The following is a 16,417-nucleotide window of genomic DNA, read 5'->3' as shown; positions in this document are numbered from 1 at the left end:
TTTCTGTGGCTGCAGAGGCTGTCACAGCTACAAATGTATTATGATCACTGCTCTCATTAGAGAAACTTCTTATAGAGAAGGAAAGTCTCTTATGAAGACAGTATTCTCATCATGAGAGTGCCCTTGCTTTCCTGTTTCCTCCCCCAACAAAACTTGCTGAGGACCTGGCTGGGTCACAGCCATGTCCTGCTGCTTTCCTTCCTCCTAATACTCCACTCTCCAGCAGTGAAGTCTCTCTGGCTGAATGTATCTAGAGATATTCTCACTGCTTGCTGTACTATTTTAAATGCAGGCATCATTAACTCCTACAGACCAAAAGAGCTAAAAAAAAACATCTTTAGGCTGGTTGTGCACGACTCCATTTTCATCAAAAACTACTCAACCATAAAAGCAGATTATCACATAAGTAACACCCTCAACCAACACATGACTTTGCATACACTTGCCCCAGAAAACAGAAATTGGCAGGGAGGAAACTGAAGAAACCAACGTGAGATTTCTAAAGGAGTATTAAAATGATCAAAATAACCCCCAAGACCGCTTACTCTACACACTTACTGGAAATCTTCTGCTTCAAACTACTTTTTGCGCCACAGCATTCAGCTTTAGCTGTAGGAAATGCCCGTCCATCTCCACAGGCATCTCCTGCTGCACCCACCCCCTAGAACAGCTGGCAAAGCTTACAGCCAAGAGCTGTTCACACAAGGATTTAGTGAGCTACAACATGGAAAGTCGAGGCTCTGGAGGGCCATGGCCACCCCTCTGCTTTCTGCATCCTGTATTTCATTTTCCAGCTTCCCTTCCACCAACAGAAATTGTGTCAGTGTTTCCATTAAAATACACTGAATATTGGATGCTGCGTTAGACCAAGAGCTTTGCTGAATTCCACTGTGTTGGTGTCAGATTTACATGTGACACAGCACCACCTTTTGCACCGTATCTAACTATGAACATATGTTCATCCACCCATTCCCAGGATGAAACCCCTGTATCACTGACAAAGCATCCAGGAAGCAAATGACTTGCAAACCCCAAGGACAGCCCTACCTACCCTTGCAACATAAGCTACGCATTCCAGATTTCAGTTTCGACATGCAAACTTCAAAAGCCTTCAATCTTCTGTTTCTCTGTTAATCTCCTATCCCCTTTCTGAAGCATGCTATTTTGCCATTCCAATGCTGGCATGGGTTTGACAGCTGCCCTTCCATGCACGTTTACTCTTTTCTGTCTTTGGCAAACCACAGAAGAGATGGATCTTCTTCCTCCTGTGTGTCAGAGAAGACCAGATTTGGAGAAAACAACCTTTGGCTCTTAGAAACTAACTCCACTTTTTGGCCTAGTTTCTAGTGTCCATCTTCCTAATACCTCTCTGCCCCTGCTCTGTGGCTGTCTCTCCAAAGCTCTTGCTAATCTCTTAATGACTTGTCTTTTCCTCACCTCCTCCTGCCTTGAAAAACTTGTGACTGCAATTCAGCCGCCTTCAGTTACATCTTTCAAAGACACCACTGTCTTTTTTGGATGCATGTCAAGCCCAGCTCTATCTCCTCTGACACAGCCAGTCCCCAGCCTGAGTCATGTGCCTGCCTTGTGCACCCACATCCTCCCGGTCCGAGTGCCTGCAGCCCCATGGCAGTGACTCAGCCTCGCCTACCACCAACCTACCTCACTCCTCCCTGCATCCTGACCCTGGGGTGCCCCTGCCTGATAGCTGCTTTCTACCATCTTATACAAAAATAACAAGTTATTTATTTTAAAGAAGCAGAAGCACATTTTAGCAATCTCATAATTCTGCATAAATCCACATTTCAGGACTCAGCCAGGAAACACTGTGCTAATTTGATCAAATCATCCCAAGGGTGAGATTTACACCTCTGCCCTGGATTACACAGCTCAGAGCTTGTGCTTGTAACACCCCATTATCAGCATCAACCTACAGGCTCTGACTGGTGGTAAATTCCTCAGTTTAGGAAGTGCAGATGATAACCAGCAAGCTGGGAGCATGCCAGCTCCACACCATGCACCCGAGGTGCTGCCTGCTCTCCAGCCTGCCACTCATCATCATCAGGAAGCAGACCAGTTGGGAAATCACATGCAACTTCAATTTCAGTAACATCACCTCCTTGAATGACACATGCTGATGACAAAATCCATCTCCAGTCCCCACCAAGGCTTTTGTCAGCTCAGCAAGAGGTGCTGAGGCTACATGGCTGCCTCTCAGAGCTCCAGAACCAGGGCTGCAGAACGCTGCTGGGCACAGGCTGCCCCTCTGGGGTGCTGCTGCTGCAGCCAAGGCAAATGATGACTGGCTTTCCCTAGCTCCCCCTTTCCCACCAAACACTACCCAACTTATTCCTGCACCATTACTTCCATCTGGACCAGGCACTGCCCTCCTCCAATTTGCTTTCCAGCTGAAGGGATCAGCCTTCCCTCTCACTTACTCCTCCCATCTCATTCATTCTTTTTCTCTCCCAGCACATAAAGTGCACACACTTCTACTGATTAATGCTGCTGCATTCTGCTGTGGAGCCACACTACACAAAACATAATGATGCTGCATACACAGCACCAAGCAGAGCAATGCAGCAGCAGCTTTAAAGTTCTGTTCCTACAGGCTGTCCACAAGCATCCTCACCACCAGGGCAGGAGAAATGGAGATTCAAGGCCATTGGCATGGTCCAGGTGAGCATCTTGAGCTCGTGTTGCCTGCTAAGAGAGGTTAAGACTTGCTTAAACAGGGGCAAGAAATGTTTCAGACTAAAGCCCAAGTGAGGTTTTGCTCATTGCAGGCTTATCAGAGGCTCCAGAAAAGCTGGAGGACCTCAGCTCACCAGGTTAGTTTTCTTACCTCTGCTGAAACGCTTTCCCAGTGGCACTGGTACTCTTGGAACCTTCAGCAAATATGGGGCAAAACACTGATTAAAATGCCAATGAGCACCATTTTTATTCAATAATGAAACCAGCTGTATTTTGGGAACACTCTGGTGCATGACATGTGGCTTCACAGAAAAGATACACTGTGCCATTTATTACTAATTCCAACCTGAAACTGTCCTTTTCATAGTCAACTATGCCTGTTTCGGCCACATTTATTTCTCAGCTGCCCCAGAACACTCAGAAAGGCACCTGGCTCTGCACGTCTCTCATCCCCCAGCTGAAACCTGAAGCTGGTTTATTAACTGCAAAGAAAATGCATGAGCAAGTACTATTTTTACTAAAAACCTCGTATGTGCTCTTATTCCTGGAGACAGCTCTAGTCCCCAGAGTACCTCTGTACCCCTATGCAAAACTCTGCTTTTGCTTCCTGATCTTTCAGCCCACATCTCTGTATCAATTACAAGTTACCACCCTCTCTGGTTGCAGCTCAGAGACCTAGACACCGTGCCTGAAGGCCTACAAGTGGTTCCCAAAAGGCAACCATAGATTCATAGAATGGGTTGGAAGGGCCCTTACAGCTCATCTGGTTCCAACCCCCCGCCACAGGCAGGGACACCTTCTGCTAGACCCCATTGCTCCATGTCCAGCCTGGCCTTGAACACTGCCAGGGATGGGGCAGCCGCAACTACTCTGTCCCACTGCCTCACCCCCTCACAGTAAACGGGATGGACACAGCACAGAAGCTTTGAACGAAAAAGCCCTTCTTAGGGCATGGGGGCTGCTGTCCTCCCACTGCAGGAATTGAGTCATACAGCCAAAAACCAAACCAAACAGGAAAGCCCCTTATGCTCCACCTCATTAATAGACAGTGACATTTACTCTCACTTGCTCATTTCCGTGCTGGTTTTTGTTCTGTCTTCCATGTTCATACTTCCCTTTCCTTTTATTACTACATACAGATGTCCCTTTCCAATTCTTCTTTCTTATTCTCAACCTTCATCCTAGTTTCTCTCTCCTGGGTCTCTCAGAATTTATCTTCTCCTTTACAGTTGTCCAAGCACCATCACCTCTCTAACACACAATGGTCTGTTCTCAGATGCTACAGATGCGGTAATCAGGAGTTAAAAGATCCTATCTCATCTGAAAACTTACAATCTTAAAATCTCCTGCCAGAGAGAATCCCCTCCAACTGTTAAAAGCTTTCAGCCATCCTCAATCATTTCTATCACAGAAATACCCTGCCCAAACTGCTGGTCTCAGAGGACACGTTAGTGATGGAACAGTGCCCCAAAACTCAAACCACCTCCACACCATGTCCCCTGACCAGAGTGAGTCACTGGGCGGCCCATAGGGAGGTGTGATGCTGATTCTTGTTCTGTGCTCTGAGCCTGCCACGCTGCCTGGGCGATACTGCTGGCTAATACTGCAGACAAGCGTTAAGGAAGAATGCAATTACAAGCTCCTAGACACTGTGCTGGAAGTCCCAAGCAGCAAGCGACAAGAGCAGGTCACTGGAGACAGGATTAACCCTGTAAAGGTAAAAAGCAATCTTAAGAGGTGTCAAGCGCCTTGGGTTTCTGCCAGCTCCAGCAGCAGCCAGGAGTGCTCAGCACCATGCAGGCTAGAGCTAGCCTATTTCCTCCCTCTTGCCATTTAGGTCTTCCAAAAGCAAGACTTTCCACCTCCTCCTGCTCTTTGCGAGGCCTCAGCACTGTGCTCCTGACTCGTCACACCCTTCACCAGACTCTGCTGCAGATTGGGAGTTGCCCTGTGAGGACTAGTCAGTGTTGCTTTGGGGAGAGAAGGGAAGAGGACGGTCCAATTTTGTTAATTTTGGCTTTCTGTTTCACAAAGGTGGCAAGGGGATCATTTGGAGGATGGGTTGTTTTTTTTTTGTTTTTTACAATATTCTGTGGTATAGCAAAGTTTTCACATCTCAGATTTTGAAGAACTTTTATCGTGCCTTAAATAGTAGGAAATAAAGATTGAAAAAGAAAACAACATTTGCAAAACCACGTAATATTGTAAAACAAAAAAAGATGGGACTTACCTGAGCCCCTAAGAGGGCACTGGGGTCTGCAGCGGAGGTCTGTGGTGGGTGTGACATCGCCAGCACAGTGCATGCCGCGGCATCGCACAGAGAGGTGGCCGGCGAGCCTGGGCTTTGCCGAACTTGAAAAGGAAAACAAAAGCTAAGTCAATGATGTGGCCAAAGCCTGCTCCTAACCTGCTGCTCTGCGGGACATCCAGCACAGGAGTCTGGGGGTGCCAGAAGGCTCAACAGTAACACACCAGAGCAAGAAGCTGGAGACCTGCCTCTGCCATGCGACTTGGGACCCCTTGAGCATCCAAATGGGCATTTTGGTGGCGAAGCCCAAAACCCTGAGCTAGCTACCAGAGAGCATCACTGGGTTCCTGCTCTGCTGAAAACCTGGTTCATCTTCACATTTCCAGCCATATGGTTTGTACCTAGCTCTGTGCCCCAAGATCTACTTCCAGTCTAAGCCTCCCTCTGGTTTTCTTTCTCCTCTGCTATAGCTACACAACCTTCCTGAAGACCTTGCAGATGGAAAGATCTATGCAGAAAGCCTCTTAGATGCAAACGAAGGCAGTAGCTAACTCCTACAGCTTCACAAAAGGCACAAGGAACAATCAGGTTTGTCTGCCAGGCTCTGACTGCTGTCACCTCCAACTGAAGCAGGAAAGACTGCCCAATATTCAACCATAGTGATGGTTCACAAAGCTGAACACACACACACACACACACACACACAAATGCATTTATCAGTGTGACCCATTCCATGATAGGCAACAATGACCGTTTTGTTGTTCTGAAGTGTTTCTGGGAACTTTCCTTTATTCCCAGTTGTATCTGTATTGTGGTTTGTCTTGGTTTGGGTTTTGTTTTTACACAGACTGATTCTCTCCAGGACATTCCTGCAGCAGAACATGACTTGCATTACACCCCATTCCAGCACCCAGATAGGTGCATGCAGATCTCAGCCCACTGTGTGTGTCCCACTGACTCCAGAGGTCTCAGGACAAGCAGGTCCGACTGCAGGACTGGGACCTTAACTGCGTGCTCCAACATCCAAGTACCAAGCCAGGACTCAGTGTTTACAAAGCAATGCAGATGAGACCTCCCTTTGCTCTTTGGGTTTGCTTGGTTTTATATGTTCAGTGATCCCTCATCCCTTTTTTTTGTTTCCTTACCTCATCTTTAATATTAAATCGTGATGGTTCTTGTCTGCTTCGGTTTGACCTCCTAACCCCATAAACATCAGGATATTCTTCCCACATCTGCAAAATAAACAGACCATCAGAAGGCCTGCTTCACCCCAGTTGTTTCTGACACTTCAGAGAAGCTTGATGGTCACTGTTTTCTTAAAAATCAACATAAAACCACTGATGAGCAACCAGTAGATGAACGCTTTAAAAAACTGGCTGAAAAGAACCATGATTATTTTGGGGTATTTGGCAACACTCTAAAGCAGCATCTTTTATCTCAGCATTATCTTTACAGTGGTCCATCTTTCCACCAGGGTACAAATTACTCTCCAGCTCACTCAGCCTGAAGGACAGAGCATTGAGATAGCCAGCCCCCTGCCAGCAATGGTGCTGAAGGTACGGAGGCAGCACCTTGCATGTGGAATGAATGGACCTACCAACTCAAAACGACAATCCGCTGTTGCTAATAGCCTCCACCACGATTCCTTTCCACAGGGAAAGCCCCACCAGCTCCCCAACAGCAACTTCAGAAGTGAATTCTGTAGCCCAGCTGGATGGGAAATGGACCAGAGCACCCTGTCCTTTGGTAAGGCAATGGGTGGTGCTGCCAGTTCTTCTCCTGGATGCACTGACGTGTGGATGTGCAGAGGTGAATACTGGGAATGGTTGTGCTCTAATTGCTGTAACAAGGCCCTAGATAATTTAATACACTGTGTGTAACAGCATGCATTTGCTGTTGCTGGATGGACAGGATGAGAAGGGAGAGACAAGAACTGATGCTCTGAGGGATGTGAACGCAGAGCTGTGTTGGTGACACAGGACACCAGATTTACAGGGCAGACACAAACCACCAATGTGCCTCTCGAACAACCTACACCACCAATTCCTCTCTCCCTCAGCACAGCTTACCCTCTTAAAAGTTTCCTAAACCTGCTCATTCTCCTTCTGCTTCTTAGTCCTCAAAAACCTCTGCAAGCCACTGGCAGAAAAACGAAATCAAAATACACCACAAGATGCAGCAGCAATTTAGGACTGCATGCGCAATCAACACAAGGCTGCAACACAGCAACTTCTCTGCTGCTGTTAAAGGAGTGTTAAAGTAACACTGCAATAGACAGATTGTGAAGGTGTGTATCTGCTGGGCATGTGAATACAGACAGAAATTCATATGGAAGAACTCAAAATACTCCCCGAAGTAAGTGAGGACCTTGTCTTTTCATCTTTTAAATGGCACAGGTTTTAGATGAGGGATCAGCTCCTGTGACAAATCTGAACAGCACCTAACGCAAATTAACCTCACCTTCATGGGTGTATCTAGACAGAAATACAAAATAAACAATATAATGATTAATTGCATTGGTTATTCAAGGGCAACAGGTATCAACACGCCCAGGTTAGACCTAGCTAAGGAAAACACCCATTAACAGAGAAATTAAGGAAGGGAGAGGCTTTGTTATTAGAGGGCGCCCTGACCTTTTCAGGTTTCATCATGCTAATTATCACCCTGGGTCTGGATGTGCTTCCTTATAAAGTGACTTTAATGTTTATTGTTAGGGACATGCTCTTAGGAGCCCACAGAGGAAGATAAAACTTCCTTCTGTCCCCACTTACCAACAGTAAAACAGGCCTGTGAGTATTGTGTTACCACAACTGCCTTATAAATGCATTGCTCCTTGCCAGTCTGAACACAGGAGATTCAGCCATAACCTGAGTCAGCAGCCTGAAGATCTGAGAGAAGCTGGTAATAAAACCCTTCACTTCTCCCTATCAGGTACGTGGGGAGAGCAGGCCGAAAGCACTGACCTTCATTCTCCGTCTTTATGGACATAGCAACTTTCTCCATGAAACTCACTCTTACAAGCCAGCTGTGCATAATGCAAACCACAGCTAAGAACAACAGGACACTTACACACCACAAACAAAAAATAACTGACCTAACCTGATTTTCTGCCCTCCAAGTAAACTCAGTTCACTGAATTCATGTCTCCAAATGGGAATTTGTGCTCCTTTTTCTCACCTCACACTACACCAGGTTACTCAGGTGCCTCCATCCCTTGGTAAAGCAGGTATCCAAGGCACAGCTCCTGCACTGAGGAGCTTTTTCCTCCTCCTTTTTTTCTGTACTTTTTTTCAAAGAGGAAGACAGTGATGAGAAAAACCAAAGTGGCACAAATCCTAGACAAGAATCCTCCTGATTATGTACCACATAGGGAAGCTTTACTAATTCTCAGGGAGAGAAGAGGCAGACGAGAGGAATGTAAAGACAGAGGGAGAGAATGAAATGGTCATGTATTAAGGGCAGGCACCTACCCCTCAATTCGCACCTCATTCAGCCCCATCACTGTCTATCTGGTGCCCAGAGGACTGTCCCATCAAACACATGAATTCCTGCTCTCAAAGATGACACCAGCAGGACATAAGCACACAGACCAAACAGCCAGCGAGTGACTTGGAGACATCAGAGGTTGGAAGCTGTTTGGTCAACATGCAAAGTGGCAGGGAAGTTGAAGGCAGCTTCGTTAAGGCTCTGCTGTCTGCCCTTTTGTGGCTGGTACAGGGTTAATATGGCTATGCAGTGGGGGCAATACCTTCTTAACATCTGCTATCCTTTCCTTCTTAGAGGCCGGTTTTTCTTTGGTTTCAGGAGGGGTCTGCTGGGATTTCGAATCCATTGATTCACTTTCAGATTCAGACTGACTTTCAGAGGACTCCGAGCTGCTGTTTGACTCGCTGCCCTGCTCGCTTTCAGACTGGCTTGCAGACTCAGAGCCAGAGGCTTCTTCAGATGCCGAGTGGCTGATGGCAGAGAAAGGAGAGATTACATTTAAACTGTACTGTCACAGCTTTAAAATGTGCAGTGAGCAACCCATGAGCCATGTCCAAGCTACACCAGGCTTGCAATAGCCTAAATGTGAACTGTGAGGTCCCAAGCAGATACCCTGCACTGGCATTTTGAAGCAGAAACAATTCCTTCCCAGGACAGCCACTGAACACATGGTAAGAGTGCAGCCTCAGATATCACTGCCCAGTGTATCTCCTGCTCTTCAACAACAGAAAAAAAAGAACTTGAGTAGCAGCACCATAAAGAGAAGCATTCACAATACAGCCGCATGGGTCCTACGGGAGGATCTGGCTCGCTCAGAGTGAGCAAGAATAAGGTATGGTGGGAAATGGAGAATCCAGAGACTATCCTGCTCTATTAAAGATGAGCGGTTGCTCCAGCATGGCTCTTCCCTATATCCCAGTATGGCCAGTAGTTCAAAACTCAGCCATCCAACTTCTGAAAGACTCCAGCATCAAAACCTTTATGCATAATACTATAGATACTATAGTGAAAAACATTTCTTGCAAAAAGAATACATTCAGCAACAGAGAAGCAGCAAGGACCTTATCAAGGCATGTGGCTAGGGCAGTTCCTGTTTCAAGGATTACACCAGTGCAGACTGCATTTCTCGAGTAGCCAATAACAGGAGCGCAGAACATCAAGTACATGTATTTATTTAAAATTAACATTTACATTAATTAAAATTTACATTCATATACAGAACAGTCACTTTATTGCAGGCTACTCAAGTGAACAGTAAGAGGCTAAAGTACGTCAGGTGTCCATAAAAAGCATTTCAGGTGGTCAAAATACCCTTTGCCCTCTCACTCCCACATCTGTTTTGTCACTGACACCCCAATTAATGAGAAATGAAAACTCACTATAACATAGACATGCTAGTAAGACAGCATTACAAACCCCACTGTCACAAACAAAATGCAGTGCGGCGATAACAGTACTACAAACTTCTTGAGTGAGGAGCATCCCTTTCCAAGGCAGCTCTTGATCTGCAGCCAGGTGCTTCTGTAGTACGTCAGGGTGTACTGCAGATACATCATCGTGAATGAAGCACCGGGGGAGCTTTGCAGAGGGAAAACACGGTTTTCTCTTTTTTTCTCTTTTATACAAAACTACAGCAGGAGGATACACGAACCTGCTCCCATTTCACAATTCAATAAAGAACTTAAAGACAGAAACGCAAAAGCACGTGTGTAATTCCATGCAATTCCACCAAATCTGTAGCGATGGCATCACTAAACTCAGCTACTATATGCAGGTAGGGCGAATCCACACCATGGGAATAACCCTTCCGCTCTCGGATAAGGAATTGTTAGAATCGATGTGAGCTCTGTGGGCCCCAGGAGCTCCGGCAGCACCAGGCGCTCCCGGCTGCGGTCCCTCATGGAGCGGGCAGAGGGCAGCAGCCGAGCGCCGCGGGAGCCCGTTCCAAGCTCCCAGCCGCCATTTTACAGCCACCCCTCTCCCACCATCTTGCGAGGGGAATTCTGTTAGGGAGCGCTGCCACAGCACTCGAGGAATCGATGCTCCAGCAGCTCTGGGGGCAGGCGGTTTACACGGGCGGAGGCTCAGCCTCTGTGGGAGACTGGGAACTGGAGGCATCTGAACCAATCCTGTCACGACACGAAGCGACAACATCAGCCTCTGGTCATGTTGGTGTCCCATGGGGGTGCACGAAGAGGAAGACACTTCAGATTTATTAGGAATAGCTGGAATCTACTGTTAATAACCCAGGCTTTACTGCAGGCAGACAACTTGTGCAGTATTGAAAGCAGAACAGTCATTACTGGCCTCCTCCCACCCAGGAGCTCTTTGTTTCTCAAGGCCCTGAGCTTGATTTCAAGGCCAAGACACAGCCTTTCTGCACAGAAACAGGCACAGTTCACGTGCTTTATCCACAACATTGTCTGAACACTAATTCTTTTTCTTCTAGATATGAACTGTGTCATCCTAAAAGAGGTCGACTTCTCTAGCAGCAGACACATAGGGCATACACATCTACATAAGGGAAAGAAACGTAGGTAAGAAATGGTATGTTCGTTCAAAGCCTGTTGCAAATAATCCTTTCTTAATAAACAACCTGTTATCAAAGCAAAAGGGGAGGTCCTTGTCTCTTTTTTTATTCTATCAGTGTCAAAAGAGAAGCGAAAAGCCCAGTTCCATAAAATAATCTTCTGTCACTGAGACAAGCAGGAAGCATTTCTACCTGCCAACAGAGTACAAAGGATTAGAACACTGTATGGCAAGTCAGGCCTGATGCTGTACATCTAAGTCCTCTTTTCAGAAGCTATTCTTGGAGCATGGCCTGCTTAATGCCTCTAACATCCAAACAAGACCTACTTTCAGTTAACCATAGGTAGTAGATAAGCTATTAAGTGTCACAAAAATCGTGATTCAACCAGTCCACCCTCTCCAAAATCAGCAGAAAAACACCCCTGAACATCAAGGAAGCTACAGCTGGGCCATTGCTAACTCCCTTGAAGTGAGAAACTCCTATAAAAATCGAGATCTTTAAGACTCAGCCAAGTACATTCCCCTGGTTTCCAAGAAATCCTTCAGGCTGTAATTCTGTCTTAATTAAAAGCCTGCTCCTGAATTGGGAGGGAAGAAAACTAAATCATCCCTTACCAAGGACACGCTCCTTCCAAGAAATAACTAGCTGAGCAGCAGCGATAAGGCCTTTTACAATCAGGCATCTAAGCTTACACGGCAGTTACAGAGTGCCTGAAGCCTCCAGCCTTAATGTTTAATTCTGCACATATGATTTCATTTAATAGGGGAATCATCTTTGCTAACAGCAACAAAACATATTCTAAGCTCTCCACAAGTACAAACAGTAGGTATGTTTGCAAGAGGTGCAAGACAAGCTGAACAAATGACCCAATACACATCTCTGCAACTGAGTGCTGACAAGGGAATGGCTCTGGCTGCGACCAGTCTGCCCCAGAGTTTAATATCCAGCTTTTGATGGACAGAACTTTCATTCAGCCAGAGGAATAAAGAAGGGTTAATGACACAAACCAAGCTCCTCCTAGCTGTAAGAATCCTTCTGAACGTTTTGAATCTAAACAAGTTTGAATCCCAACAGCTGGTTTCACAAGCTCAGCAGGATTCACACCAGCAAAAGGGAGCTGCGGGGCACGCTGTCCCTTCTCACCTTCACTTGTGCCAGCACCAACCTAGGGGCTAAACCCCTCTATAAGCCACGCAAACTTGGTAGCACATCAGAAGACTGGGCCAGAGAAACAGCAAAACAGGTCCTTGCTAGCTCACCAAGGAAAATCAGGACCAAACTGCCACAGGAACAGTGAGGCATTACATTTGTCAGCACAGATGAGTTGCAGAGGAGAAAAGGGGCAAGCAAAATCCCAATTTAGGGGCAGCAGCAAGCCAGCTGCTCAGTTTAGCCACCCCTAGGGTTCTCAATGCTCCTCTCTGGAAGAGCCAGGCCAGAAGTCAGTGAGCAGCTCCAAGGCTCCAACAGAACTCCTGCCACATGGCACTACCAACCCAGGGCACAGCAGCAATTGGCTGGAGTGAGCAGGATGCCTTCTCCAGCCCAATGGTATCCATCAGGTCCAGCTCTGCCAGCAAAAAGGGACTCCTCAGCCCTTGCAGCTATTCAGCAAGGGCTGCTAGCGACATAAGAGATGCTCACACAGCAACTTGGATGGATCCCAGGTTGCTGCTAAACATTTCCTTTAAGTATCTGATCTATAAACGTGACATTCCCTGTGATGATATGTAAACATATATGAAATGCCTACATATATTGCAAATAAAAATAGCACTGTCCATTAACATTGATGCAGGCACCCAAGTCAAACAGTAGCTGTAAAAAAGCACCAAACCACATTAAATTCAACCTCAAGGCTAAACAAGCCAGGGAGAGAAACACAACATCAATTCTGGGTAGAGATCGTTGAATGAATAAGGGTTAAGATTTGATAAAAAGGGGATAATACATGGACCACAGAGGACCAAGAACTTCCCCATGGATCTGTCTCCTGCCTTGGGAAATAAACTTGGGCAAATGCTATAGAAAGCACAGATAACACCATACAGACAGTACAGAGGAATTTGCAGGAGAGCCGAGTAAACAGCACTCTGATTGAGATACTGTAGATAAACACATTCCTACCTGGGGTTTGGGAGATTTTTTGGATTATTTGTTTTTTTTGATTTTCTGTTGTTGTGGTGGTTTTTTTTTTCCTGTTTGTTTGGTAGTTTTTTAGTTCCTTTTATTCTGAAAGTCTGTTAAGAAGGGGATTGGTACTTGCCTTTCTCCCAAGACAGATCTTCTGACTGATAAGTGTCGAGAAGGCTCAGTTGGTGAATGAGCTTTCCCCAACTTACTTCCTGCAGGAGAAAGTGGAAACGGGGGAAGGGAGGGAAGGATACTAATCCTAGCATCCATACCCATGGGATACTACATATATCTAACAATGCTGTGTCTCAAAGCAGGAACTTCAACTAAGATACAAACATAGCCAAGCTCTTTAGACTGTTCAGAAACAATTCCCAACTCTGAATACTCAGAATTTGGCAAACCCTGGGCAGGCTTTCAAGGGGCACAAACACCACCCCACCCGCAAGGCTTTCAGATACCAATCTGCCCTTCAAAAAACACAGAAAAGTATTTCTCCAACCTCATTTTGTGACCTGCAACGTTCTTCAATAAGCAAGTGAGAAGAGCTGCCACGGGGAATACACACTTCTTCCCCATGTGACTGCAAACCTTGCTTGCAGAGGTTGGGTGTTAATTGCATTTACACAGCACTAGGGACAATAGGGCCGTGGAGTAACTGGAACAACTGAGGGATTATGCACTCAGCAGGTATTCTATCTAAATAACCATCTGAATTGGGGGTTTCCAGCCTATTCCAGCCTCCCCTGCTTATCCTAGTGCAGGACTCCCAAATGCCAAAGCAATCCTGAGCACACAGTGAGCTAAATATATCCCTTGCTGCTCTACTGCAGCTCCCTATAAAGCACATTGGGGCTATCTTGAATGACAAGTATTTTCCAGAAGTGGCTTTGTTTTTTTCCTCCACTACAAAGACATCACATTATGCTTGCACCAGCAAGCAAAACAAGCAGTTCATTCATGATTGGGAAAGCTAGCTCTCTGCTTTCTGATCTTTGAGCCAGAGGCTGAAAATGCTTAGGATGTTTAGTCAGAGAAAAACCCCCATCATAAAATAGCAGAGAGACAAAAGGAGTCAAGACCTGCCTGCTTGATTAAGGAGAGCCATTGAGAATCTCCAAAGGCAGCATCCTTCCCCTTCCCTGCACAGAAAGGGAAGGACAATAGCAGTTCTCAGGGTTTTGAAAAGGGCCTCCCTCCCCAGGAAGGCAGCAGTGTTTCAGCAGCCAACATTCACCATCCACAGGAGCACCCACTACCAAGAACCTCCTCACACCTTCCCCAAGGCTGACACAGGGTTAACCTGCCATGCCCCAGTCACTTCTGCTCTTACTCTTTGTAAAGGACATGTGTATGCATGGGGAGGAGGGGGAAATGGAGCACCGCCACACAATTTGGGTTCAAATTAGTACAGAAAGAGCAATTGTTGTTTCTCCGTTGACATTTACAAACTTCCTTTCAGAGCTAACAGATGAAAGAAAAGCAGTAATAAGGAAATTTAGGATGCAAAACCATTAACAAAAATGGGAAGGTGCACAAATCCCTTTCTGGTTCAGGAGAGGGGAGAGCCTGATCTGGCCTGAGGGTTTTATGCCAAGTGACTGTTAAAAGCTGGTTTTAACCAAGAGATTTAAGGCTCATCATTAAGCCTCCTGTTTTACAGACAGCACATGGCATTCAAAGCTCTCAACTGGTGACAACTCTGTAGTTACAAGCAGAGGTTCCTCCCCATAAAAGAGATGCAACTGACTCCTATAATTAATATATTAGCAGTTCTATTAAGCCATCTATACCTAACAATAAAACTTGCAAGAATCATGAATAGTTTCAACACAACTTTTCCCTAAGGAGTCAGGTGTTCTGGAGTCAGTGGATTCTTGTCATTGCAACACATGTGTTCATAGCCAGGGTGAGAAGCATTCAGCATCCTGGTGCTTGGCAAACACACTCCAAAGAAGCCTGCCAAGATGAAACCCCACGCGAGCGGTACCATCACAATACCAGAAGGGAATCTGAGAGCACTGTTTCAGACTTCTAATTCTTTTTTAACCTTAGAAGTCAAGGCCAGAAAAACACATACACTACAGTGCAGATTATCTCAGCTATCAACACTTTGCTTATTATATCCAAAAGAGTCCCTGCTCCCAGACAAGGAGGCATTACAGCGTGACAGACTTCACAAATGCTTCATTGCAAGTCACCATGTATGACTTCTTCATCTAGTCTTTCTTGCTTTAGTTTCAAGAATCCTTTAAGGACATAAAGGCAGACTTGACAAGCACACCACCAACTTCAAAAGGCATTTCAGCACCCTTTTTTAAACAAAAACACACCAAAAAATATCTATGTAAGACCATTTCAGTAAACAGTACATCCTCTGCTAGAAGGCTGCTTCCATCCAATTATGGTATTCCAGGACCTCCCCCAGTGCCATTCTGTTTTTATTTATTTCCCTTAAAGGAGTAGAGAGAAAATGCAGAACAGAACCTGTCTGCGTCCGTTATCACCACCTTCCTGAGCTGGGTTGCTATTAGGGGTAATGTGAGATTTAGAAGCTTCTCTATCTTCAGAATTTAACAGCCTAATTTGATGCTGCCACTCCTGGTAAACTGTTATCTGAAATAAGACACTCTGGATATACGCATCTCCAGGTTACGTGTCAGGGGATGCAATTTCAGCATAAGCTACCAAACCCACCCAGAGTAGGTTTACTTTAGCTAAAAGAAGCAAAGGCATAGCATCAGAAGCTTCAGTTCAGTCCCTGCATTCCTGCTCACAGTCCTAGATACTTTACCACAGGCTAGTCTCACTGCAACTGGCACCCTCATCTCCTCCTTGAAACTAGAGGTGAAAGCCTGAATAAAGAGATATGCCAGTATAACAGTTTCTCAGAGACAGGCTTAGCAACACAGAAACCTGCTAATCATATGAATAGCTGAGTCAAGGAGTGAAACGTGAAGACCAAGATGGGAACTGGTTTCTCTTTATATCAAACTGAAGAGATTAAAATTAACGACCACCAACTTCCTGGCCCTCCCTCTGAAAGCTCTAACACAAAGTTCCCAGTGGAAACGTTTGTTTTGAAGCAGATGCAAGTGTGGTTTTGTAGCCCAAATACAGCCAGCCACAGTGCTCAAGACAAACGTGTGTGTTCTCAGAAGTGCCATCCCCTAGAGAGGTCAGGGTACCACACAGTGGCACTGAAACATGACATGACTGCTCCCTGATTCATGGGAGAATTCAGCTTCAGCTCACAGGAAGCATGGAAAGTACAGATAAGGGCAACTGTTGCCCTCAAAGTACAGCAGGTGAAACATCAACCCAAC

At 45.9% G+C, this 16,417-nt stretch overlaps 1 protein-coding gene across 15 annotated transcripts in view; it reads right to left on the bottom strand.

Annotated features, from left to right (window-relative positions):
* Positions 1–16,417, bottom strand: part of CHD2 (chromodomain helicase DNA binding protein 2) — a 92,937-nt gene that overhangs the window by 30,071 nt on the left and 46,449 nt on the right. For 12 of the 15 annotated variants that reach the window (XM_062631174.1, XM_062631232.1, XM_062631188.1 and 9 more), the window contains 2 exons: positions 8,691–8,898; positions 6,088–6,174 (listed from right to left, as the gene is read on the bottom strand). The exons of 1 other annotated variant lie outside the window; for it this stretch is intronic. In XM_062631174.1, coding sequence (XP_062487158.1) covers positions 6,088–6,174; positions 8,691–8,898 — 295 coding nt within the window. Of the gene's footprint in view, positions 1–4,924; positions 5,047–6,087; positions 6,175–8,690; positions 8,899–16,417 lie in introns of those variants that run through there. 2 more of the 15 variants (XM_062631259.1, XM_062631249.1) reach the window with 2 other exon arrangements.

Source organism: Pezoporus occidentalis, unplaced genomic scaffold, assembly GCF_034315485.1.
Source record: "Pezoporus occidentalis ecotype Australia unplaced genomic scaffold, CSIRO_AGI_Poc_V1 ctg11, whole genome shotgun sequence".
NCBI classification, from domain to species: Eukaryota; Metazoa; Chordata; class Aves; order Psittaciformes; family Psittacidae; genus Pezoporus; species Pezoporus occidentalis.
The sequence above is the reverse complement of the archived record's forward strand: the minus strand, read 5'-3'. Positions and strand labels throughout refer to the sequence as shown.